The sequence below is a fragment of the Pseudopodoces humilis genome, chromosome 27 (genome assembly GCF_049639895.1).
Source record: "Pseudopodoces humilis isolate 2021_Gansu_Grassland_sample_001 chromosome 27, ASM4963989v1, whole genome shotgun sequence".
Taxonomy (NCBI): Eukaryota; Metazoa; Chordata; class Aves; order Passeriformes; family Paridae; genus Pseudopodoces; species Pseudopodoces humilis.
In genome coordinates this window covers 4,178,402-4,204,735 of record NC_142226.1, presented here as the reverse complement: position 1 = coordinate 4,204,735, position 26,334 = coordinate 4,178,402, and the positions used below count along the sequence as shown (strand labels likewise).

General features: G+C 55.2%; 1 protein-coding gene across 4 annotated transcripts; it reads left to right on the top strand.

The window, feature by feature from the left end:
• The first annotated feature begins 83 nt into the window (after positions 1-83).
• On the top strand, positions 84-25,971 carry RIMS3 (regulating synaptic membrane exocytosis 3). Of its 4 annotated transcripts, XR_015774603.1 has the most exons (8): positions 7,052-7,183; positions 10,495-10,763; positions 15,357-15,498; positions 15,595-15,707; positions 16,900-17,001; positions 17,086-17,225; positions 17,646-17,917; positions 25,812-25,971. XR_015774603.1 is itself a non-coding variant. In XM_088067498.1 (7 exons), the coding sequence occupies exons 2-7, from the start codon at positions 10,544-10,546 to the stop codon at positions 17,856-17,858; spliced, it is 930 nt and encodes a 309-aa protein (XP_087923624.1). In that variant the 5' UTR covers positions 84-215; positions 10,495-10,543; the 3' UTR covers positions 17,859-25,971. The 4 variants fall into 4 exon arrangements, 3 of the variants coding, with proteins under 3 accessions (XP_087923624.1, XP_087923623.1, XP_087923625.1); XM_088067498.1 differs by lacking the exon at positions 7,052-7,183 and adding an exon at positions 84-215 and having other exon boundaries at positions 17,646-25,971; XM_088067497.1 differs by having other exon boundaries at positions 17,646-25,971.
• Positions 25,972-26,334: the final 363 nt, after the last annotated feature.

Genomic DNA, 26,334 nt, shown 5'->3' with positions numbered 1-26,334 from the left:
CGTGCAGTCCGAGGTGCCGTCCCATGGGATGGGGAGATGGGAATCGCGGGATTTTAGGGAGGGACAGAGTTAAAGGCGGGGAAGGAGGCTTTCCTCCTGGCACGTGGCTCCATGTCAGCCGGCAGAGGCAACGCAGGGAAAGCGCAGGAGGAATTCACCGGGAGCAGGGAGACGCTGCTTAGAGAGAAACCGGTGTTTGGATCCTGGCAGCCAAGGTGAGTCCAAGGGCAGCGCCGGAATCGCTGCCTCTCTGCCCAAACTTCCTCCTTCGCCAGGTTCCAGGGCACCGGGGGTGTCCCCATGGTGTCCCTGTCCCCGCTCCAGCGGGATCGGGGCTGGGAGGTTTGTGCATTCCCAAAGCCCAGGCTGAGCGGGATCGGCTGTGGCGCTCCAGCTCAGCCCAGAGGCTTCCGAGGTCCCGGGGGTCTGCCTGGGGACTCTTGGGGTGCAGGTGACAGCAGTGGGGTTGGCAGCTGCTCTTAGGGTCCATCTGTGACAGGAGGGGCAGGTGGCAGCTCCAGAGACCAAGTGGTGACTGGAGGGTCCAGCTGGAGGATCTCGAGCTTCAGCTGGGGGGTTTGGGATCCGCCTGGGGGCTTTGGGGTTTGTTTGATGGGTGTAGGGTCCAGTTGTTGGGTGTAGGGTACAACTGCAGGCTCTTGGGGTCCCATTGATGTCTGCAAAGTCCAATTGATGGGTGTAGGGTTCAACCTGAGGCTTTTGGGGTCCAGCTGATGGGCACAGGGTTCAACCTGAACACTTTTGGGGTTGGGTTAATGGATGTAGGGTCCAGTTGATGGGTATAGGGTGCAGCTGGAGGCTCTTGGGGTTCAACTGATGCCTGTAGGGTCTGATTGAAGGGTGAAGGTTAACCCTAACCTGGTAGTTCTTGGGGTTCAATTGCTGCGTGTAGGAACCATCTGGTACCCCTTGGGGTTGTAGGGTCCATCTGGTGGCTCCCAGGATCCGGTTAATGGATCCAGACTCCAGCTGAAAGCTGTAAGGTCCAGCTGGGGATTTTTGGGGTCCAGCTGCTGGGTGCAGGATCCACTTGAAGGCTGTAGGGTCCAACTGGAGGCTCCTGGGGACCGGCCGCTGCTTCGCTCATCCCTCAGGACCCACCTGATGGCTGCACGGTGCTGCCACTGCCTTTTGGGGTTCGGCTGCCACCTCCCTTCGCGTAGCTCCCGGGCCGGTCCCTCGTGGGGTGCCGGTCCCTCTCCGCTCCGCCCGGGCCGGGCCGGGGCTCCCCCGCCCGACGCTCCCAGCAGCCCGCCGGGGCCGGGGGAGGAGCGGGCACGGGCGGCGGCGGGGGCAGCGGTGAGTGCCCGCGGGGTGCGGCGCTCCGGGTCCCCGGGACGGCGGCGACAGCCCCGGGCCCCGCGGCCACCGTGCCGAGCGGGGCCGCACCTGCCCCGGAGCATCCCCGGCCGGCGGCAGGGGAGCGGGGAAGGTGAATTTGGGGATGTCCGGCGCGGTTGCGGTACCGGGGAGCAGCGGGATGCGCCCTCCGGGAGCTCCGGGAGGAGGGATGGAGGGAGAGGAGGGGTCTCGATCCCCCTGGGGACAACGCCGGGGGTCCCCCGTGCCCCACGGCTGCCGGTACCCCTAAATCATCCCCTAGGCTCTGAGCCGGGATGCGAATCCCCCAAAATCATCGCAGCGCCGAAAACGGGTGAGCTGCGGCCGCGCTCCCCCCGTTCCCGAGGGCTCCCCAGGCCGGTTCCCCGGAGCCTTTCCCGGTGTGGGGCGGGCAGCGCTTCCCGGCCGGAGACTCGGCACCGGGAGCGCCTTCCCGTGCCATCCATCATGCTGCTGAAAGCCCGTTGACGTCAACCCCGTCCCGTGCACGCCGGTCCCAGCGCCGGGAAAACCGGGATAGGAACCGGGAAAAGCGGGGAGGGTGCCGGGGAAGGTCTGCCCCGGGGCATCGCACCGGACTCAGCTCGTCCCGGGCTTCCCGGCGTCTCCAACCTGGGATTTGTGCGTGGATTTGCCTCTGCCTCTATCCAGAGCCTCCTCTGCCTCCGTGGGGTTTGGGGCAGGTGCTGGGGTCGCTTCTGGGGGGAAAATTGTTAAGGAAGGGGTGGGAAGGATGAGACGGTGCCCTGGGATGGGCAGAGCTCCTGTGCTGCTCCCTCGTGCCACAGCCAAGGGGCCAACAAGTGGGGACAGCCCGAGGGCAGCGTGGACATCACCCTGGCACCCCCATGAGCACAGGCCTGCCTGGCCACCGTGTCCCCTGTGTGCCCCGAAATGTCCCCAGGGCCACCGCGTGGGAGCTGGCATCGGTCTGTAGGGTGCTCCCCACGGGAAGAGGTGGCTGTGAGGGGCTCTGGGGTTGTCAGTGCCCACTCCCAGGGGTCTGGGACCCACGGGAAAGGCGTTTCTGAGGCTGAACCCCATCCCTGGGTGCCCAGGGAACATCCGGGGCTGCGCTGCTTGTTTCAGTTGTGAGATGGGAGTGGGAGGCTGCGGATCCTCCGGGAGCACGGGATGGGCTTTGCTGCCAGGCACGGGAGCCTGGGGTTGTTCTTCCACCACAGGACGAGGGAGCACTTGCCCAAACCAGCCCTGGCTGCATCCCCTGGCCATTCTCAAACCATCCCTGTTTTTGTCCCCTGGCCATTCCCAAACCATCCCTGTTTTTGTCCCCCGGCCATTCCCAAACCATCCCTGTTTTTGTCCCCCGGCCATTCCCAAACCATCCCTGGTTTTATCCTCTGGCTGCTTCCAAACCATCCCTGCTTTTATCCAGCCCCAGTTCTCCATGTGCCCATTTCTTCCTGCACCAACACCTCTCCAAGGCCACTCCTGCTGTGCTCACACCTCTCTCCCTCTGTTCCATCTCTGACATCCCTTTGTGAGGCCAGACTCCTGCCACCTCCCACATTCCCAGTGCTCCAGCCTTTCGCTTTGTCCCCATTCCAGCCTTTGTGGGACAGGGACAGAGGGTGACAAGGCGGCATCTTGGGTTGCTTGGCCCCAAACCCGGGGATGAATCCCCTCTATTCCACCTTCCCTGAGCTGCTTGCCATCCCTGGAGCTCAGGTCTCCGTGGGCTCCCGCTGCAGCACAGCCTTTTGGGAAGCCTCATGTGGGTACAAAATACAGTTTTAAGGTGATGAAAATCCCTAATTTTCCTGCTGATTAAAACCGGAGCCGTGTGGCAGCAGCTCTTGGCGTCCCTGTCAAGGCACTTCAAATGTTTTGCCACCACAGCTCCACGAGCAGGGAGAGAGCCTCGGTTATGAATTACTGGGAAGGGATTGACAGCCCCGCTCCTCCCGCTCCCTGCCAGGATCAGGAGCTCCTTCCCTGCCCTGGGATGCTCTACTGGGAGCCTCTCCAGGCTCCTCATCCTTTCCACAGACAAAAAGATTTCTGGAGATGGAAATTTCCCCCTGGAAATTTGGAATTGTGCAGATTTTAGTTGTTGGCTGGTGAAGCAACACCAGAGCGTTTTGGTCCCATCTTCTCACAAGTGCTCTGGGGGAGCAATGCCTTGCTGGGATCATCCTGTGTCCCTCCATCCCATCCTCCCGCTCTTCTAGGGATTCAGGAGCCGCTGCCACCCCCGGGCAGCCGCCCCAGCTCCCTGTGCCACAGCAAGGTGTGTTTGCCGCAAGCTCTGCCCCCTCCTGGCATCACTCCGGCTCCAGAACTCTTCCCAAGTTTTCTGCTGATCCCTGAAGAAGCTCGGGAATAATTGTGCAGCTTTATCAGTTAAAAAAGGAACTTTTTCTGCAAACAAAGCTGCTCACCCCCGACTCCTGCCGGGCTTGGGAGCCAGCTGGGACCTGCGGGATGGATGCGGCTGGGCACGGAATGTCAGATCCAGTTGGCACATCCCACTGCTGGATGTGGATTTGGGGATGTGGGTGGGTTCAGTGACCCATCCTACAGCTGGTCCCCAGAGACACCAGGAGCACTGGGCAGGTGCCAGCAGCCAAGGGTGGAATCTGGGCAGCACTTCGGAACATGAGGGATTTCAGGATCCTGAGCCCCTGGAAGGCACAGGGATATTTGCCAGTGTGGAATGGGGAGGATGAGGAGGATCTGCTGGGTGCTGGTGGAAGGAAAACAGACGTTCCCTGTTGGTAGAATCAGCAGAAAGCCAGAGCTGAGAGCAGCCCTTCCCCTGGAGGAAGCAGCTCCATGAAATATTGATGGGATTCACACACAGCAGCCGAGCCGTGCGAGCTGCATTGCAGAGCTCGGAGCCGAGGAGCCGGAAAGGCAGCGGGAAAAGCTCCTCTGCACATTCCCTGTGTGCCGGGGAGATCAGCCCCAGCCTTGGCACGGCCCTGCCAGCCCTCAGTGCCACCAGGACAAGGGTTGGGATCTGAGCGGGGCCATCCCACTCCAAACCCATCCCGGGGCTGCTTTCTTGCATCCCCATGGAGCTGCCCCAGTTTTTGGGGCCACATGGCTGCAGCATCCCACTGCCCATGGTGGCTGCGTGCTGCCAGCTCCTGCATGTCCCCAGAGAGGTCCTGCTCTGTCCCAGCTGCCCGTGGTGGGCACAGCCAGCACCGAGGTGCCACCAGAACAGATTATCCACTCTCTGTCCTGGGTTATCTCCAGGATGAGTTGGACTATTGGGAATGCCCAGTGCTTGCCGCAGTGTCCCCGTGGCTCTGGTGGCCAGCTGGGCTTGGTGGGCACTGGCTGTCACCCAGCCTGGCCCTGCCGGGTGGCTTTTGCTCCTCGGATTCCTTGATGTTGCCAAGGAAACGCTGGGATTCAGCACAGATCTGATTTAACTGGGCCCAGACGTCACGCAGGGACACGGGGGACAGGGACAGCATGGTCAGGGTGCGGACTCTGGTGTCCTGCAGCCCCTTCCCCACCAGAAAGGGCTGAGACATGGCTGACCTGGAATTCCACACCTGTCCCACCTTCCCAGTGGACGATGGGCACAAAGTGGGTGCAGGAGGATGCTGTGTCCCACTGGTTCCCCATCCCAGTGCTCCAGGATGGATCCTTCTGGAGTTGTGGCATCTGGAGATGGACACATCATCTGGGAATGGGGATGGAAAAGGAATTGCCACGACCAAGGTGTGTTTGGACATAGTGGGACTCAGGAAGATTCCCATGGGACATTTCTCCTGTGCCACTGCTGCCTGGAGACCCCATGCTGGGCTGTGGCCCCCAGTCTGGATCCCAGTGGTGTTCCCAGTCTGGATCCCAGTCTGGATCCCAGTGGTGCTCCCAGTCTGGATCCCAGTCTGGATCCCAGTCTGGATCCCAGTGGTATTCCCAGTCTGGATCCCAGTGGTGCTCCCAGTCTGGATCCCAGTCTGGATCCCAGTGGTGCTCCCAGTCTGGATCCCAGTCTGGATCCCAGTGGTGCTCCCAGTCTGGATCCCAGTCTGGATCCCAGTGGTGTTCCCAGTCTGGATCCCAGTCTGGATCCCAGTCTGGATCCCAGTGGTATTCCCAGTCTGGATCCCAGTGGTGCTCCCAGTCTGGATCCCAGTGGTGCTCCCAGTCTGGATCCCAGTCTGGATCCCAGTGGTGCTCCCAGTCCGTGCAGGAGCAGATGGAAGCATGGAGAGCACCTGGAGCAGCCCCAGGTGCTTCCAGGCTGGAGGAATTCCATCCCACAGGAGCCATTCCCAGGTCTCTGGAAGCCCTTGGGGACATCCCTGGTCACTGTCACCACCGTCCCATCAGAGCCTGAGCTCTCCACCCACACCATGGCCACCAGCACTTCCCATCTTGATGGAACACCAGTCCAGGTTCCCATCCCAGCACCTGCCCTTTGGAAAACCATCCTGACCAGAGCCATCCTGTGGGATTTGCTCCAGGGCCTTCCTCATCTTCTTCCTCCCAGTCAGAGCCTGGCTAAACCTTGCTCATCCAACAATCCAGGCCTTTTCCCGGAGACAGCAGCTGCTCCTGTGGGATCCCTGAGCACAGCCCCACCCAAACTTCCCAACTTCTCCAAGAAATGGAGCACATTTGGACACATCCTTTAATTTTAAGCAGGTGCAGCAGCAATAATACTGCACCTGCAGCAAATTCCAGCCAAGACAGAACTTTGCTAACCTGCTTGAGCCAGGAGAAGCTGAATTCCAGGACCTGGTGTTCCTCCCAAATTCCCAGCTCACGTGCACCCACTTATACCCCTTGTTGGGCAATTAAAATTATGCAAGTAGCTGCTTATCAAAGCTGAAGCAATTAATTAGAATGAAATACTTTTAGGGGAAATAAGCCTTGCCTTATTCCCAAATTCTTGGAGGAACATGTGTGTGGGAGCTGGGATGCTGCAGCTTGTCGTGGTGTGTTGTTGTCCAGGACTGGCAGGGCCTTGGGGTGGCAGTTCTGGCAACCTTTTTATTCCCAAAAAAAGCTGATTTTAGGACCTACCTGCTCCAGACATCCACAGTTTTCAGTGCTCTCCCTCCAGGCTTGAGGCAGCCCCAGCCCAGGGACAGGAAGAACCTCCTGCCCCACTACCAGGGCTTTCCAGCCCTGTTTTTCCCTGGAAACACCGACCTTGATGTTTTTGAGGGAGCAAACAGCTCCCAAAATCCCTCTGCCTCCTTCCCTGGCAAGGCAGCATTCCCAGCCACCCCCATCGCACTCATTTAGCACTTTCCTCCTCCTCCTTTCTCACCTGTGTGGGGGCACCTGCTGGGCTGCTCCTTCCTTCTCCGGAGCTTTTCCCCAAGCATCCATTTTTTCCTATCAATATTTTGGCCCTCATTCCTGTTTCTGTGGTGGATTTGGGGCCAGCGCTGCCTCCTAAGCCCAGGCTGTTCCTTCCCACACCTGCAGCCCCCGGCACTGTCCTGTCACCGGGGTCCATCCCCTCCTGGGCTCACCTGTCACCCCTGTCCTGCCTCGAGCCCCACTTTTCCCAGCCCTGCCATCCCCATGGCACCTGCATCTGTGTGCAGGGATCCAGGGGGGTCATCAGCTCCCTGAATCCCGGCCCAGGTATGCTCCCAGCACATCCCAACCCGCTGGACCACTGTGCCCCTGCTCGGGGCTGGGAGGAGAACTGGGTCAGCCGTGTAACCATGGAGATGCTGAGGGAGATGCTGAAGCAGCGCCAGCGCAGCCCCGGCTCTCCAGAACCCTGGAAAGATTCACGTACCCTGGCACCCTCCGGATCCGGCCGGGATGGGGCTGGGAAGCTGAGCCGAGCCACCTCCTCCCCGCCGCAGGGCCGGTAAGACACCTCCATCTCCTCTTTTTTTTTTTTTAATATTTTTTTGGGGGTGCCAGGAGCGGGGAGGGGCAGAGCTCGGCCCCCGCGCCGCCGCGATCCAAACGCAACAGGGATCCCGTTTTTCCTGACGCTTGTGCTCATCCATCGGCGCCAGGCGCTGAGGGATGCTCCAGCCATGACACGGCTCCCGGCGGTGTCCGGGGGCTCCGTGCATTCCTCGGGATCCGGGTTTGGCTCGCTCGGGAACTTCCCGGGGCTGCCGGTGGTCGTTGTTTCCCGCAGGGACGGAGCGTGGTCGCGGTAAGCGCTGCGGGGGCTGCGGCGCTGCCCTGGCAGCTCGGGAATGCGTTCTCATGGCACGGCAGGAGCGGGCTTGGATGCGGCGTCACGGTGGTTTGGGACACAGGGAATAAATACATGGAGGGGAAGGGGGAAATGTGTGTTTGAAGGGAAAAGCGATGCGGTTCCCTGACTCCCGCCGCGCTGCCGGGAAGGGGGAGACGGGGCAGGGGCAGCAGCGGGGCTGGGGGTGCAGCAGTGGGCTGAGGGGGCTGTGGTGGCCTCGGGGGTGCTGTGGTGGCCTCGGGGGTGCTGTGGTGGCATCAGGAGTTCAGCAGCCACGCCAAAGATGCTGTGGTGGTGCTGAGGATGCCATGGCCATGCCGAGGATGCTGTGGTGGCGCCAAGGATGCTGTGGTGATGCTGAGGGTACTGTGGTGATAACTGAGGATGCTCTGGCCATGTTGAGGGAACTGTGGTGGTGCTGAGGATGCTGTGGCCATGCTCAGGATGCCATGGCCATGCCAAGGATGCTGTGGTGGCACCAAGGATGTTGTGGCCATGCTGAGGGCACTGTGGTGGCACCGAGGATGTTGTGGTTGTGCTGAGGATGCTGTGGCCATGCCAAGGATGCTGTGGTGGCACCAAGAACCCTGTGGTGGTGCTGAGGGCACTGTGATGGTGCTGAGGATGCTGTGGCCATGCTCAGGATGCTGTGGCCATGCCAAGGATGCTGTGGTGGCACCAAGGATGCTGTGGTGGTGCTGAGGGCACTGTGGTGGTGCTGAGGGCACTGTGATGGTGCTGAGGATGCTGTGGCCATGCTCAGGATGCTGTGGCCATGCCAAGGATGCTGTGGTGGCACCAAGAACCCTGTGGTGGTGCTGAGGGCACTGTGGTGGTGCTGAGGATGCTGTGGCCATGCTCAGGATGCTGTGGCCATGCCAAGGATGCTGTGGCTGTGCCAAGGCTGGCTCAGCTGTGACAGCCACAGGCTCCAGCACTCAAACCCAGTCTCCAGCTCAGCTTATCTCAGCACCATGCACCCCCCAACCCTTCTACCCAGCACCCACTCCGGGCAGAAACAGATTGTGCAGAGAGATACGGGGTAAAATCATGGGCAGGGGAAAGCAAATCCTCCCTTTGGGCTGAGGAGCGCGCTCGGCTTCCTTTGCGGCGGATTATCCCTGTGTGTGTTGCATTGGAAATGATCCCATTAGTGCTGTGCTCTCCTGATCTAATTTGCTCCCAGCAGAGCCTGGTGCTCTCCGGGTGGCTGGAGTGCTGAGTGGGGAGCAGCAACAGGAGCCTTTTGTGTTCTCCTGGCCCAACAGGGCTGGGTTATTCCAGGGATTTCTCACCTGGAGCATGGGGGGGCCTGGGCTGGGCCTGGCTGAGCCCTCGTGCAGAGGGATTTGTGTTTGTTCAGGCACAGCCGAAACCACGTGTGCCTGTAGGGAAACTGAGGCACGGGGTGCAGCAGGGCGCTGTGGTTGGGGAAGTGGTTGGGATCCATTCCCTGTGTCAGGGGCATCCTAAGGAAAAACTCAGAGATTGCAGCAGTTTCAGGGCCTGAGAGTGGCAGGTGTTAGAAAGTGTCATCCCAAAGGTCCCCAAGGCAGCGGATCAGCCCTGACCCCTCCTCGAGGAGGTGCTGTACATCGGCACATGGCTGTGATGGGATGCACCTGATGCCACTGGCTCCATCCCTCTGCAGCTGGGACCTATCCCACACCAATGGCTTTTCCCAAAGGGTTCCATCCCTCTGGAATGGGGCTCATCCCACAGAAACAGCTTTATCCCACAGGATCCATTCTTCTGGAGTGGGGCTCATTCCACACCGACAGTTTTATCCCAGAGGATCCATCCCTGCGGAGCTGGGGGTCCGTGCTGAGCCCCCTGGGCACGAGGAGTGGGGGGAAGGCCATGGGTCAGTGCCCGGGCAGAGCCAGGAGAGAAAACCCCAGCCAGGAGGGAGCTCATTAATGATATTAATGACTAATCACCCACTCACCCCTGGAACTATTAAATCCACGAGTTCAGTGGTGCTGGAGCTGATCCCACAGCTCCTGTCAGGTCTCATCCATGATTCCCACCAGGTCTCATCCCAGCTGTGCCTGCTGTGAGGCATCAGAGCCCTCCCCTGCCCCACTCCCCATCCCACAGCTTTCCCCCGCTCGTGTCCATCCCTCTCTCCTGAAAGGGAAACATTTTTCCAGGCATTGCCTCCATCCATTATCACAAAGTGGCTTCACTTGGCCTGCAGTTAATAATTCACCTTTCCCTGGAAGATGGATGCTCCATTCTGCTGGAGTTTAAATATTCATGGGCAAGGGAAGGCAGCAGGGCCGTGTGGGAGGTCTGCCATCCACCTCCAGTGCTCCTGACCCCCTGGCACTCCAGGGATCCCTGGAATCACCTGGAGCAGGCTGTCCTGGACACGGTTTGGAGAAGGGGATGTGCAGGGAAAACTTGGCTGGATGTGAATTTGGATGTCCTAAGGGGTGGATGGCACTGACCCCTCCCTCATCCCTGGCTGGGCAGGTTGGTGACACTCAGAGCCTTCTGCCCATCCAGGTCTCTCCTGGATGCTGGAAGTGTCCAGGTCCCTCAGAGAGTTGAGGCAGAGCTGGACGTTCCCCCCAGGGGTCCTGATCCCTTCCCGCTGCTCCCATGGGTGGGGAAAAATCTTGGAATATACTGAGATGAAAGGGATCCACAAGGATCATCCAGTCCAACCCTTGGCCCTGCACAGACACCCCAAAATCCCACCCTTTACATCCCTGGCAGCGCTGTCCAAACGCTCCTGGAGCTCTGGCAGCCTCAGGAATGTTCCCATTCCCTGGGGAGCCTGGGCAGTGCCCATCCCTCTGTGGGGAAAAACCTTTTCCTGATTTCCAGCCCTCAGTAGGTCGTGCCACCTGAATTTCCCGGATTTGCGGACACTGACGGCACCACCCATCCCTGTGGGGACGCGCCAGGGATGCCACAACCTCTGTCACCCCTCAGCGTCCTCCACTTGTCCCCAACAGCTGATCCCGGGCAGCAGAGCCGGTGGCGGTGCCGGCGGACGTGCTGACCATGTTCAACGGGGATGCCAGCTCCTCATCCGCCAGGAATGTGGTGCGCAGCTCCAGCATCAGCGGCGAGATGTACAACCTGGAGAAGAGCGCGCGCGGCAGCGCCGACTCCGTCACCGTCACCGCCAGCAAGAAGCGACGCTCCAGCCTGGGCGCCAAGATGGTGGCGATTGTGGGGCTGTCCCAGTGGAGCAAGAGCACCCTGCAGCTCAACCAGACTGGTGAGAGACCACCCTCAGCCCCCTCCTGGGGTTTTGGGTGGCCGCCACTCGTGCTTTCGTTGCCCACGTGTGATGGAGGCACTGGGAAACGGCACCCAAAAAACGACACCCAAAAAAATGGCACCTAAAAATGGCACCTAAAAATGGCACCTAAAAAACTACACCCAAAAATGGCACCCAAAAATGGCACCTAAAAATGGCACCTAAAAAATGGCACCCAAAAAATGGCACCTAAAAATGGCACCTAAAAATGGCACCTAAAAAATGGCACCCAAAAAATGGCACCTAAAAATGGCACCTAAAAATGGCACCTAAAAAATGGCACCCAAAAAATGGCACCTAAAAATGGCACCTAAAAATGGCACCTAAAAATGGCACCCCAAAAATGACACCTGAAAATGGCACCTGAAAATGGCACCCAAAAATGGCACCTGAAAATGGCACCTAAAAATGGCACCCCTAAAATGGCACCCAAAAATGGCACCCAAAAATGGCACCTGAAAATGGCACCTGAAAATGGCACCCAAAAATGGCACCTGAAAATGGCACCTAAAAATGGCACCCCAAAAATGGCACCCAAAAATGGCACCTGAAAATGGCACCTGAAAATGACACCTAAAAAACGACACCCAAAAATGACACCCAAAAATGACACCTAAAAATGGCACCCAAAAAACTGTGCCTGAAAATGGCACCTAAGAATGACACCTAAAAATAGCACCTAAAAATGACACCTAAAAATGGCACCCCAAAAATGGCACCTAAAAATGGCACCCAAAAAACTGCCTGAAAATGGCACCCAAAAAATGGCACCCAAAAAACTGTGCCTGAAAATGGCACCTAAAAATGACACCTGAAAATGACACCTGAAAATGGCACCTGAAAATGACACCTAAAAAACTACACCCAAAAATGACACCCAAAAATGGCACCCAAAAAATGACACCTGAAAAGTGGCGCCTGAAAATGGCACCCAAAAAACTACACCCAGAAATGGCACCTAAAAATGGCACCCAAAAAACTGTGCCTGAAAATGGCACCCCAAAAATGGCACCTGAAAATGGCACCCAAAAAATGGCACCCAAAAAACTGCCTGAAAATGGCACCCAAAAAATGGCACCCAAAAAACTGTGCCTGAAAATGGCACCTAAAAATGACACCTGAAAAGTGGCGCCTGAAAATGGCACCCAAAAAACTACACCCAGAAATGGCACCTGAAAATGGTACCCAAAAAACTACACCCAAAAATGACACCCCAAAAATGGCACCTAAAAATGGCACCCCAAAAATGGCACCTAAAAATGGCACCCAAAAAACTGCGCCTGAAAATGGCACCTGAAAATGACACCTAAAAAACTACACCCAAAAATGACACCCAAAAATGGCACCCAAAAAACTACACCCAGAAATGACACCCCAAAAATGACACCTAAAAATGGCACCTGAAAAGTGGCGCCTGAAAACGGCACCCAAAAAACTGCGCCTGAAAATGGCACTTAAGAATGACACCTAAAAATGGCACCTAAAAATGACACCCCAAAAATGGCACTGAAAAATGGCACCTGAAAATGGCACCCAAAAAATGACACCTAAAAATGGCACCTGAAAATGGCACCTGAAAATGACACCTAAAAAACGACACCCAAAAATGACACCCAAAAATGGCACCCCAAAAATGGCACCCAAAAATGGCACCTGAAAATGGCACCCAAAAAATGGCACCTGAAAATGACACCTAAAAAACTACACCCAAAAATGGCACCCCAAAAATGACACCTGAAAATGGTACCCAAAAAATGGCACCTGAAAATGGCACCCAAAAAATGACACCCAAAAATGGCACCCCAAAAATGACACCTGAAAATGGCACCCAAAAAACTGTGCCTGAAAATGGCACCCCAAAAATGGCACCTAAAAATGACACCTGAAAATGACACCTAAAAAACTACACCCAGAAATGGCACCTAAAAATGACACCCAAAAAATGGCACCTGAAAATGACACCCAAAAAACTACACCCAAAAATGACACCCCAAAAATGGCACCTAAAAATGGCACCTGAAAAATGGCACCTGAAAATGGCACCTGAAAATGGCACCCAAAAAATGGCACCCAAAAAACTACACCCAGAAATGGCACCTGTAAATGACACCCAAAAAATGACACCTGAAAATGACACCCAAAAATGGCACCTAAAAATGACACCCAAAAATGGCACCCAAAAAATGGCACCCCAAAAATGACACCTAAAAATGGCACCTGAAAATGACACCTAAAAATAGCACCTAAAAATGACACCTAAAAATGGCACCCCAAAAATGGCACCCAAAAAATGGCACCCAAAAAACTGTGCCTGAAAATGGCACCCAAAAAATGACACCTGAAAATGACACCTGAAAATGACACCTGAAAATGGCACCTGAAAATGACACCTAAAAAACTACACCCAAAAATGGCACCCAAAAATGGCACCCCAAAAATGACACCTGAAAATGGCACCCAAAAAATGGCACCCAAAAATGACACCCCAAAAATGACACCTAAAAATGGCACCTGAAAATGACACCTGAAAATGGCACCCAAAAAATGGCACCCAAAAAACTACACCCAGAAATGGCACCTGAAAATGACACCCAAAAAACGACACCCAAAAATGACACCCCAAAAATGACACCTAAAAATGGCACTGAAAAATGGCACCTAAAAAACTACACCTAAAAAAAAAAAAAAAGACACACCTAAGAAATGAAACCCCCCCAAAAATACACCTAAAAAATTACACCTAAAAACTACACCTAAAAAATTATACACAAAAAATACACCTATAAAATGACACCTAAAAAACTACACCTAAAAAACAAAAAAGACACACCTAAGAAATTAACCCCCCCAAAAATACACCTAAAAAATTACACCTAAAAACTACACCTAAAAAATTACACCTAAAAACTACACCTAAAAAATTACACCCAAAAACAACACCTAAAAAAAGCCACGGAAACCCTCCTTTTTAACCCCTCCCCACCCGAGTTTTAGGTGCCCACCCCTCATGCTTGGCCATGTGTGATGGAGACGCATAAAAACGCCACCTAAAAAAGGACGCCTAAAGAATGACATTCCAAAAAACAGACGTAAAAAACGACACCTAAAAAAAGACACACACACACGCACACGCACAAAAAAAAGACACTCAAAAAACCCGCCTAAAAATGACAGCCCAAAAAATACACGCAAAAAAAAAGATACATAAAAGAGTCACATAAAAAAAAATCGCATTTTAACCCCCCTGGCGCTTCTCCAAATGCCAGATTTGCAGGTGAGGATGTCGCTGGAGCTCTGCACAATTTCAGTGTCCTCTTCTCCAGTAACTCCCAGTCCTGGCTGCAGGCAGGAGCTTGGGGAAAGGACTTCTCCAATGCTCTGGCAAATATTGAAATGCTTAAAAATAGCTGTTCAAGGGGCAGGGGAAGCACCAAGCTCCTTTTAGTGCAAGCTTTCCCCCTGGTTATCGCTTTTTATCCCGCTCCTTCCTGCCATTCCATGATTTGGGAAAGGAAGAGTTAATCCAGAGCCCCCCGTCCGTCCGAGGTGGCTCTGAAGGGGTTAAATCGATCCCAAAAGCAGGAGCGGCAGGAGGGGACGTGGGGACAGCCCTGACCGAGCGGGACAGAGCTGGCGGTGCCACCACTCACACATGGTCACCCAGCAGGGCTCGGGGACAGTGCCAGGGCTGGCCGCTCATGCCACCTTCCTCCTCCTGCTGCCATCTGCCAGCGCTGGGGACACGTGGCGGGGACGAAAGGGGACATCGGGCAGCTTTGGGGCTGTGCCCACACCTGTGGCATTGCGGGTTCCTGTCCCCTCTGGCACGGGGACATCGGGCAGCTTTGGGGCTGTGCCCGCACCAGCGGGCTGCTGTCCCCTCCAGCGTCCCAGGGGACAGGGATTTTGGAGCTCCAGGGGAGGGATAAAGGGACATCAGGAGAGTTGGGGCTGTGCCACTGAGGGTCGTTGTCCCTCCTGGCACGGGGACAGGGATTTTGGAAGCCAAGGGGATGGAGAAAGGGGACACCGGGAGTTCTGACATCGTGGGGTGCTGTCCCCTCTGGCACAGGGACAGAGGCACGGGGGGCTCTTGGAGGCCAAGGGCTGGAGAAAGGGGACACGAGGCAGCTTTGGGGTTGTGCCCACACCTGCAGGTTTCTGTCCCCTCCCCACGGGGACAGGGGCACAGGGAGGGTGCAGAAAGGGGACATCAGGAGCGCTGGGGCTGTGGCATTGCGGGTTCCTGTCCCCTGTGGCACGGGGATTTTGGATCCCACACTTGTGGGATGATTAGGTGTCAGTCGCAGAGGGGACAATCGAAGGCACGGTGACATTGGGACAGAGCGAGGCGGTGGCAGATGGGGTGGGGACACGGGCATTCGGAGCCAGCCCGTGGCTCTCCTCTCCTGCCGCACCGGGATGGCCGTGCGGGATCCCCTGGGAATTCACCCAGGGAACGGTGCGCAGCTCCCCGGGAATGCTGGAAAACAGGAGGGCGGGGAAGGGCTGAGGGCAGGGAACCGGAGCTGATCCCGTCTCCAATTGCAGAGGGAGGCCCCAAAAAGCTGCGCAGCACCATCCGCAGGAGCACCGAGACCGGCATCGCGGTGGAGATGAGGACCAGGGTGACCCGGCAGGGCAGCCGGGAATCCACGGACGGCAGCACCAACAGCAACAGCTCCGACGGCACGTAAGGAACGGGGCAGAGATTGGGAACGGCGCCGGGATCCCTCCCGGCGTGTCCCCCGCAATGGGCAGAGGGATGCTCCATGAAAATCCCTTGCAGGTTCATCTTCCCCACCACCCGTCTGGGAGCAGAGAGCCAGTTCAGCGATTTCCTCGACGGGCTGGGGCCGGGGCAGCTCGTGGGGCGGCAGACCCTGGCAACCCCCCCGATGGGTGAGCGGGGGCAGCGCCCGGGGGAGCTCCCGGAGGGAGGGAAGGGGGGGAAGAGGCCGCGTGTTTCTTCCCAGGGCCCCATCCCAGCACATCCCGGTCCGGGAACGCTTGGGAATGCTCTGCCTTGTACAGGGCAGCGTGCAGGGCTCAGGGCAGGGCATCCCTGGGAAGCAGCAGCTCTACCTTTTCCCGGGGCTTCCTTTTCCCGGAGCTTCCTTTTGGAGCGTCCTGGAACCAAAACTCCACCTTTTGTCCCGCTTTTCCCTTTAAAATCCCAAATGGGGATCAAAAGCTGCGCTCTGAATTCCCAGCCAACAGCAGCGTGTCCCCAGCTGGGGACACACCCCGAGGCGGCCGCCGGATCCTGATGGGAATGGGAAAAGCTGCCCAGCGTCCCCTGATCTGTCCCTGGGGCGCTGGGAACTGCTCCTGAATAAATCCCAGCAGGAGGGAAGGGAAGTTCAGGGAAGGGAAAGGGGAAAAGGGGAAAAGGGGAAAAGGGGAAAAAGGGAAAAGGGGAAAAGGGGAAAACGGAAAAAGGGGAAAGGGGGAAAGGGGGAAAGGGGGAAAGGGGAAAGGGGGAAAGGGGGAAGGGGGGAAAGGGGGAAAGGAGGAAGGGGGGAAGGGGGAAGGGGGGAAAGGGGGAAAGGAGGAAGGGGGGAAGGGGGGAAGGGGGGAAAGGGGGAAAGGGGGTGGTTGAATCCCAGGTTCTCTCCCGACCCTGCTGGGAGCAGCTCAGTCTGGCTGAGGACGAGGTTCCTTTTTCCTCCCATTCCCTTTCCCTGCCTCTGAGGAAAAGGTGGCTTTCCAAGGGGAAAACCCCACTGAACTCCGAACAAATCCAACTCAGCACTATTTTTGTTTTCCAAAAGTTCCTGGCCCCTGATCCCTCCTGTCTCCTAGCCTCTCCTTTTCCTGAGGAATCACCCAGCCAAGACCCAGCCTGGGTAAATCCCAGCCTTATTCCATCACGAGGGATAAAATCCCAGTGACAGGGATGGAGCTGATGGGGAGGAGGGGCTGTCCTTCCCATCCACCAAGCCCCTAATTCCCAACAAATCAGGCATCCAGTGGGACGCTGGGTGTGAGGACAGGGGTGCCCAGTTCCCACGGGTGATGGGGACACGGGGCTGTGGCTGTCCCCAGGTGGAGGTGACCATCGGGTCACCTGAAGGTGTGTACCCCCTTGCAGGTGATGTCCACGTCAGCATGGCTGACCGCAACGGGCAGCTAGAGGTGGACGTGATCCAGGCCAGGGGACTCATCCCAAAGATGGGCTCCAAGTGCATCCCTGGTAGGTGGCTGTGGATGGAGGGGGGTGGGTGTCGTGCTGGGATCATCCCAGGATTCTGCTCCATGTCCCTGTTTCTCATGGCAGCCACCTATGTGAAGGTTTACCTGCTGGAAAACGGCGTCTGCCTGGCCAAGAAGAAGACCAAGGTGGTGAAGAAAACCTGTGACCCCTCGTACCAGCAGCCCCTGCTCTTTGAGGAGAGTCCCCAGGGCAAAGTCCTGCAGGTGGGCTGGGACACCTCCCCCTTCCCTCGTGGCACTGAGCCCCATCCAGGTTTCCTTGGGCTGCCAGGGGTGGGACAGCCACAGCTTCTCTGGGCTGGGATGCCCTCCTTGGAGCTGGGATGTTCTCCTTAAGGTCTGGTGCCCTTCTTGGGGTCTGGGATGCCCTGCTTAGGGTTGGGATGCTCTCTTCAAGGTTGGGATGCTTTCCTTGAGTTTGGGATTGGGATGCCGTCTTTGGGACCTGGAATGCCCTGTGCCTGGATCTCCCCACCCTCACAGGGTGAGAGGAGCAAGTCCAGGGATCTCCAGAACCCTTCCTGCATCCCTCAGACCTTCCCAATCCCGACCACAGCAGGGTTTTTCCATCTGGGCATGATTTCCCCAGAATTCCCAGCTCCATCACCCCTTCCCTGCCCACAGGTGATCGTCTGGGGCGATTACGGGCGCATGGACCACAAGTGCTTCATGGGGATGGCCCAGATCATCCTGGAGGAGCTGGATCTCTCCAGTGCTGTCTCGGGCTGGTACAAACTCTTCCCAACCTCCTCCCTGGCCGACTCCAGCATCGGACCCCTGACCCGCCGCCTCTCCCAGTCCTCCCTGGAGAGCTCCACCAGCCCCTCCTGCCCATAGAGGCTGGGATTGGGAAGGAGACATCCAAGGAGACCTTGCAGAACTGGTCGTGGAGAGCTGTAAATATCCTTTTTATTTTCTCCTTTTCAGTTTTTCATTTTCAATCTCCTTTCCCCCCCAAAAAATCCGCCCTGGACGCCCTCCCCAGGAAGGGAGAGGGAGCGAGGGCAGGGGGGAAGGAGAGGCAAAAATTCCCTCCGAGGGCTGCGACTGCCAGCAAATCCCAGACTGTTCCCAGACCTCGTCCTGGAAGCTCCCAGGTTCTCTCCCAACCCTGCTGGGAGCAGCTCAGTCTGGCTGAGGACGAGGTTCCTTTTTCCTCCCATTCCCTTTCCCTGCCTCTGAGGAAAAGGTGGTTTTCCAAGGGGAAAACCCCACCGAACTCCGAACAAATCCAACTCAGCACTATTTTTGTTTTCCAAGGAATGTAGCATCTTCTCTTATGTAGCTTTGCCACGTGCTAACAACACAATCACTGCAATATCCAAGAGAACTCTGGATGGACCGGGAACATCTGCCAGTTTCATCCCATTTGGTCGCTTTCCCAGCACTTTTGGTGGCCATTTCCCTGCCTTTTTTTTCCCAGTTTTTTTGGTTTTCCCGGGAGCATGTAGCCTGTGACCATTGCCAAAGCAAGAGGGGACAGGGAAAGGGGCGCTTGCCTCCCCTCAGTGTCCGCTGGGCTTCTCCTCGTGTCTCACTGCTGACCGCGCTCATGTCCAGCCAAAACCAGACCCAAAGGACAGACTCTGGGAATGCCTCACGGGAGGCGGGAGAAGGCGACCCAACGGAGCGGGAATAGCGGGATCCTGGCGGATCGGCTGCCTCCCAGCCCCCTCCTTCCCAGCTGGAGGGCTGGGATATTCTCCTCGAGGTCTGGAATGCTCCTTGGAGCTGAGATGTCCTCCTTGAGGTCTGGAATGCTCTCCTTAGATCTTGGATGTCCTCCTTGAGGTCTGGCTGTCCCTCCTCGGGGTCTGGAAAGCCCTGCTCAGGGTTGGGACACTCTCCTCAAGGTCTGGAATGCTCTCCTCGAGGTCTGGAATGATCTCCTTGTGGTTGGGATTCCCTTCTCAGGAGTTGGGATACCCTTCCTGGGGTCTGGAATATCCTCCCTGGAGTAGGATGCTGTCCTTAAAGGCTGTGATTCCCTCCTCAGGAGTTGGGATAGCCTCCCTGAGGGCTGGGATGACCTTCCCAAGATCTTGGATCCCCTTCTGGAGATGTTCTCCTTGGAGCTGGGATCTCCTCCTCCTCTTCCAGACTGGGCCGTCCGCCTCGAGATGTGGGATTGCCTTCCTGGGCTCTGGGATTGCCTTCCTGGGCTCTGGGATTCCCTTCCCAGGCTCTGGGATTCCCTTCCCGGGCTCCAGCACACTCCCCTCGAGATCTGGGGCATCCTCCTTGGGGTTGGGACGCTTCTGGAGAGCTGGGATGCCCTCCTGGATACTTGAATTCCAAGCAGGAGTGGAATCCAACCCTGGTTCTTTCCAGGGAAACATCTCAAAAGCAGCTCTGGAATTCAGGGGACAGACAAAGGAGTGGAAGTTCCTTAGTGGGATGAGTGTCTTTGGGGTTTTTTGTTTGTTTTGTTTGTTTTTCCAAGCAGCATTTTGGTTCCCTCTGAGGGATCCAGTTCTTGTAGCAAACCCGGGAATTACGGAAGCTTTTTTTGAAGGTGCCTATTGAAATTTGCTGAAATTACTCAGGGGAGACACCACTAGAAACTCTTGGTTTCTTCATCAAATATTCCTAAATCCAATGACTGTCCTGAAGGATCAGTTCCCAAGAGAGAAGGAACAAAATCCCGACACACCGAAAGAGGAGGAGACTGGAAGAGGACAAGAGGTTCATGGGGAATTTCATGGGGCTGGCTCTGACCTTCAGTCTTCACCACAAAGCACCCCACAGCACGGCTGGGGTTTTTATAGGATTATTTCTTGGCAAAACCCAGAATTCCATGATGCACAGAGCACAACAAACCCACACGGGCTTCTCCTGGTGGCACCGGGAATGAAGAACCAGCTCAGCCACAGTGGAACAAACCCAAACCTGAAGGAAAAACTTGGGATGAAGCTGTTCCACAAACCCAACCCCAAACCTGGTGGTCCATAAAACCAAACCTGGGAGTCCTCAACCCCAAATCTGGGGTCCACAAACCCAAACCTGAGGGTTCACAAATCCAGAGCTTGGGATTCACAACCCCAAATCTGGGGTTCCACTAACCCAAACCTGAGAGTCAACAAACTCAACTTGGGAGTCTACAAATCCAAATCTAAGGAATCATAAACACAAACCTGACGGTTCACAAATTCAAGCCTTGAGGTCCACAAATCCCCAAAATCTGGGGTTGTATAACCCCAAATCTGGGGGCCCAAAACCCCAAACTTGGTTTTCCTTAACCCCAAATCTGGGGTTCTACTGACCCAAATCTGGAGGCCCACAACCTCAAACTTGGGGGTTCACAAATCCAGATTTGGGGCATCATAAATCCAAACCTGAAGGTTCAGAAATCCAAACCTGGGGTTCCACCAACCCAAACCTGGGGTTCCATAACCCCAAAGTTCCACAGCCCTGAATCTTGGGGTCCACAAATCCCCAAACTTGGGAGTCTACAAACCAGATCTGCAGGTCTACAAACTCAAACTTTGGGATCTACAAACCTACACTTGGGGTTCCACAACCCCAAAACCGTGGCCAGCAGGACTCGTCTGTGCCGTGGCCGATTCACCCGACACTGCCACAACTTCAGCACCATTGTGACCGGGACTCGGAGCTGCTGCCGTGACTTTGCCAACTCCAAGGCAATTCCGAGAAGGGAATTGGCCGGATCCTGCTGAGCTGGGATGGGGAAAAATTCATCCTTTTTACCCCTGTGAAGGATGAAAGATGAAATCCTCCTCTGCTGGTTGGAGCACGGGCTGCGATTCCTGGATGGAGACCTCTGGGAATGTGGGATGGCCTGAACCTCCGGTGGTTTGGGGAACAAACTTGGTGCCCTTGGGTGCTGAGACAGGAACAAACAACAAAGAACAAAGAACTCGATGTTCTCTCCCGAGCGCAGAGCAATTCCATGAGGCCAATGGAATCACGGCAAACAGAATTCCACGAGGCTCAACCTGGCTGAGCCTGTGCTTTTGACTCTCCATGGGGGAAAGCGTCCCGGAAGGAAAAGCTTTCCGCTCCTCCAAGCTGCCTCTCTTCCCTCTGGCTTCACCAACTCGATGCTGATGGAAACCCTCCAAATGTGCCGTGGTGGGATGGTCCCAGATGGAGCAGGAGTGTGGGCAGAGCAGGGAGCTGAGCAGGGACGTTCTGCTCCTGGCGTGGGCACAGCTTCCCACCCCCTCCGCATTCCCGCGTTCCTCCAGCAGCGCTTCCCTGCTCCGTCCCTGCCAGGAACATCCCACCAGGAACATCCCACGGCTGTGCCGTGACAGGGAGCAGGGGCGGGGGATGAGCAGCACGGCGCGGCCACCGTGCGCTCCCCAGGGCCAACACGCGCATTCCCGCTTTTCTGCTGGAAAAATCCTGGTGAAATTCCACTAGGGAATGAGGAAAACTCAAATATTTTGGCTCATGGATCACGGAGGATGAGTTGGGGGTGACAAGGACAAAGTGCAGCCCTCCATGGGAGGGGTTCTGGAGAAGTGGAAACACCATGGATTGCACCAAAACCCAGGAAAACATTCCCTCCTTCCCTTCCAGTCCCCCGAGAGCTGCCACACATTTCCCAGCAGGAACGACCCACCTTCAACTGGTGTGGGGAGCCCAAACTCGGGGAAGAGCCAGGATCGTGCCACACTGGGCTTGCAACATCAGCTCCTCATTTCTCAACCCCCAGGACCTCATGTCAGACGTTTTGCTTCCTCAAACAACCAGAAACACACAGCCAAGACACTCAGAAATCCCCAACAGCCCCATGCCAGCTCCTGAGGAAACAAACTCCATCCCAGGATAAATTCCTGCACTCCAAGGTTGTTTTTTTGTTGTTTTTCTGGGGGAATGTTTCTTCGCAAAGGGAATCTTTTGATGTGCAATGTGATTTGCAAAATTCCCTGCAAGAAATTTTGAGTTTTATGATTTCCTCTATTTTCTATCAAAAAAAGAAATCCAAACCACTGGATTTGCCGGGGATTTTTTCCTGGAAAGAGGAATTCAGATGGAATTAAATCAGTTTTTCAGCCCATTTGACACCCAGCCCCCAGCAGAGAGGAGCAGCTCCCACCTGACACTGACAGAGCTGAAATCCAAACCCCCAGCTGTAATCACAAGGATGGATTTGACAAAAAAAGCCTTGGAATGATACTGAAACATCCCCTAAAAACTGACAAAATTCACACAAAGCACAGAAAACACTCCAAGATTCCAGGCCTGAGTTATCCCTGCTTTCCCACCAGCCTGGAATGGGCCAGATTTGCCAAAGTCCAGTGAAAATTTCCAAGAAATTGGGATCAGTCAGAATCCAGCTCCTGTTTCACCATCATCAGGGCGTGCTGAAAACCTGGGAGAGGAGGTTTGGATGGAGTTTTCCCGGAATCCAGTGGAATACAGCACCAATTCCCTGAACCTACTGCCACAGAGCACTGGAGAGAGGGGGGAAAAATTCCCTCCACCTTTCCCAGCTCTGCCAACCTTCCCTCCAGGAGCTGGCAGTTCCTGGTTCCAATCAGACCAGGAATTCCTCAGGAATGGGATCAGGATTTCCTTGGCTGCCAGGGAATCTCTTCTGTTCACTGCCTGACACCACAACTTGGGAAATCCAGCCTGGATTCCGCAATTCCCCCCTGGACTCACAAACCCCAGCAGGGCAGGAATGATTTTTCCTCATACAAAATAATCCCTAAAAAACTGCACCAGGAATGTTTTTCCAGGTGGAAAATTTTTCTTCCAGTTGACTCAGATGCTTCTTTCTGGATGGATGGGAAATGCCTGGATGTGGGAACCTCTGGAAGGTGTAGGATTGGTTTGGAAAAGAACAGAATTGTGCAGACCAAGGAACAGTGGCCAAGCTGAATCCAACCTAAATGTGTTTTTCCTCATGGATGGGAAGAGCTCTCCCTGCTTTCCCTTGGGATTTCACAGCTACAGATGGATCTGGAGAATTCCCTGCAGGAACAGCAGGGTTTGCATCCCACTCTGGTGAGGGCAGCACAGCCTTTTCCAATATTTTTGTAGCAAACCTGTTCCAACTGGAAGTCTTCCCTCTGCTCCACAGGATCCCAGGCTGGCTTGGGTGGGAAAGACCTTAAAATCCATCAAATTCCAGCCCCCCAGAGGCTGCTCCCAGCCCCATCCTGGGACACCTCCAGGGACAGGGCAGGATTTCTTTTTCATGGAGAAACCCCTCCCAATCCTTGGCTGGTTGGTTAAAGGTGTGAAAATCACTTTTAGGAGTTCAAAAGCTGCAGGGATTACTTTCTTTGGGGGAAAAAAAAGGCATCCCAAATAACAGGGTTGGAATTTTGGGGGTCACTCCATGACAGGGTGGGACAATCCTGCTCACCTGAGGAAGATTTTGGGTTTAAAAAGACTCGGAAAAGTGTCCAAGTGTTGGTATGGGTGTCTGAGGAACCTCCCTGTTGTGGGAGCCCTGAGCATCCCTCAGGAACACCGGGATGGACTCCAGAAATCCAGGAGAATCCAGGAGATCCCGGTGCTCCCCCCAAGGGCCTGGAGCTGCAGTGCCTGGCTGGAGCTCCGCTTGTTGCTATACCTCATCCTTTCCTTTTCCCTGGATCCTTCCCCTTTCCCACTTCTTCCATTCCTTTAGGACCCAGAGCTTGTGCACTCAGCCACATCCAGGTTTTTGTTTTATTTCTTTCCCTGTGGAATGAAAAGCAATCCATGATTGGGGTAGGCAGCTCCCAACCCTGCTCCCTTTGGGATTTGAGCCCAAGGCAAGGGAATCCCAGGGTTGGAGGGATGATCCAGTGGGATCCTGGGGCTGGAGGGATGATCCAGAGGGATCCCTGTGCCCCTTTTCCAACTTCCCTGTCCCGCAGTGCCTCCAGGGCTGCTCTGAGGCCCCCAAAACCCTCCCAGGGGTGGGACAGGGGCTCGATTCCAAAATCCAGCACTGCTGCCACCCTTGGAAGGGCACAAATCCCTTTCCAGAGCCCTTGGAAGGGCACAAATCCCTTTCCAGAGCCCTTGGAAGGGCACAAAACCTTTTCCAGAGCCCTTGGAGGGGCACAAATCCCTCTCCAGAGCCCTGGGAAGGGCACAAAACCCTTTCCAGAGCCCTTGGAGGGGTACAAATCCCTCTCCAAAGCCCTTGGAGGGGCATGAAACCCTTTCCAGAGACCTTGGAAGGGCACAAATCCCTCTCCAGAGCCCTTGGAGGGGCACAAATCCCTCTCCAGAGCCCTTGGAGGGGCACAAATCCCTCTCCAGAGCCCTTGGAGGGGCACAAATCCCTCTCCAGAGCCCTTGAAGGGGCACAAATCCCTCTCCAGAGCCCTGGGAAGGGCACAAATCCCTCTCCAGAGCCCTGGGAAGGGCACAAATCCCTCTCCAGAGCCCTGGGAAGGGCACAAATCCCTCTCCAGAGCCCTGGGAAGGGCACAAATCCCTCTCCAGAGCTCCTGGATAGACAAGGAGCCTCTGGAGCAGGCAGGGGGGTGACCTTCCCTTGGGAGGACGCTGCGGAATGCTGATCCCATTCCTTACAGGAACCCAGCTCCCTCTGGCTGAGAAGGGAATTTTTTCCTGCCACAGGGAATATCACAAAGGAATTCCTGATCCCGAGGGCCTCTGGAAGCCTGGGGGAGCCCCTGAATGTTCAGAGCACTTTGAAGTTGGTGGCCTTGTTTTCTTAAAGGGCTTTGATCTTTTCATGAAAGGAGAGAATCTTTCCCCATCCCATCATCTTCCTCCTCCCCAGCTCAGAATTCATCCCAGGAAAGAGCACCTGGAATGTTCAGGATGATCCAGGACTCCGGAATCTGTCATTAACCCCTCAAGTTTACACCTAAAAGCGGCTCTGGAGAAAGCAAAGTTGAGAATTTCTCCTGGAATTTGGGTTGGGAGAAGCACCAGGGAAATACAAATAAGGGGGAAACTCCCAATGGATTTTTAGGAGTAGGCAAAGTGAAGTTTGGGAATGTTTATCCCACCCAAAAACTCTGGATTTCCGTTCCAAATGGAGGGATTTTATCCATAATAAGGAATCCTTCAACCCAGCTTCCCCCTAAAAAGTTTGAGGGGGGATAAAAGGGAATTGTGGGATTCCAGGCTGGTTTGGGTCCATTAAAAATAAAATAAAAGGGAACAAAAGGGTGCAAATGATGCGGGATTAAAGGCAAAGAGATGCTCCCAGAGCTCTGCCAGAAATTCCAAACCCCTGGAAGCTGAAAGGAGGGACAGGGGTGAAAGTGCAAAACCCCACAAGGACCCCAAAATCCCTCCCATTTTCCAGCCTCAAATCCCCCAAAATTTGCATGGAAACTCCCAATGGATTTTTAGGAGTAGGCAAAGTGAAGTTTGGGAATGTTTATCCCACCAGGTCACCAGGAGAGGTGGGGAAGTGTCAGAGCTTAATTAACCACGAGTTAATTGGCACTAAATGAGAAAAAAGGGGGGAAAGGAGAGCCAGGGGAAGACTTTCCTTGGATATTTTAGGACTTGTGGGAGCTGGGATGGGAATAGTGACTCCATCCCCCCAGTCTGTGCTAAACTTGGTTTAATGACAGATTCCTCCCATTCCTCAACTCCACCCTCCCCCAAAATCACCGGGAAGGGAGGAACTGGAGCATCCTTGGAGCCCCAGTCCCACATCCAAGAGAAGGGGATGGGTTTGGGATGGCTACAGAAAAGTGGGAATATTTCAAAGAACTAACAAATGGAATTTTCTACCTGTGTCCTGTCCCGTTTTCTATGTGTGTGGTCCTTTCTTAAATGTCAAACTCTTGTATTTTTGTGGTTTCTATCTGCGGGACCGATGGCTCTGAGGGCGCACGTTGTTTTGTAAAATATTCCTGACATTTTCCTTCCCAAAAAAATAAAAACAAAAAAAAAGGGAGGAAAAGCTGAATTATTCACCTTTTAATTGGCTTTGCATGTACAGTATTGGGGCAGCAAGTGGAGATGATTAAAGCCAGCTTGAAAACTTTTTCCTGTGCTTGAGTTGAGTTTTCCACCCCCTCAAAAAACAAACCCAGTCATCCCACAACCCCTCCTGGATACTCTGGGAAAGAGGGGAATGGGATAAAACCTCTTTTTTTTTTTTTTTCCCCCTGGAAAAAGCAGGTTGGATGTGATAAAAGCAACCCCATAATGAATAAAAGATCCCACAAGCACCCCCAAACTTCCCTGGTTCCCAAATCCCCTCCAGCTTCCCAAGAAAAATGGGGAGGGAGCTTCTCCCAAGGACATGGAGGGACAAGAAAAGGGGGAAGTGGCAGGGCTGGGTGGGATTTTGGGATGAAATTCCTCCCTGTGAGGGTGGGGAAGGGCTGGGATGGAATTCTCAGGG

Coding starts and splice junctions, on each gene's coding strand:
- RIMS3 (XM_088067498.1), top strand. CDS start 10,544: ATGTTCAACGGGGATGCCAGCTCCTCATCCGCCAGGAATGTGGTGCGC. Junction 10,764..15,356: donor CCTGCAGCTCAACCAGACTG/GTGAGAGACCAC, acceptor CTCCAATTGCAG/AGGGAGGCCCCAAAAAGCTG. Junction 17,226..17,645: donor CCCAGGGCAAAGTCCTGCAG/GTGGGCTGGGAC, acceptor CCCTGCCCACAG/GTGATCGTCTGGGGCGATTA.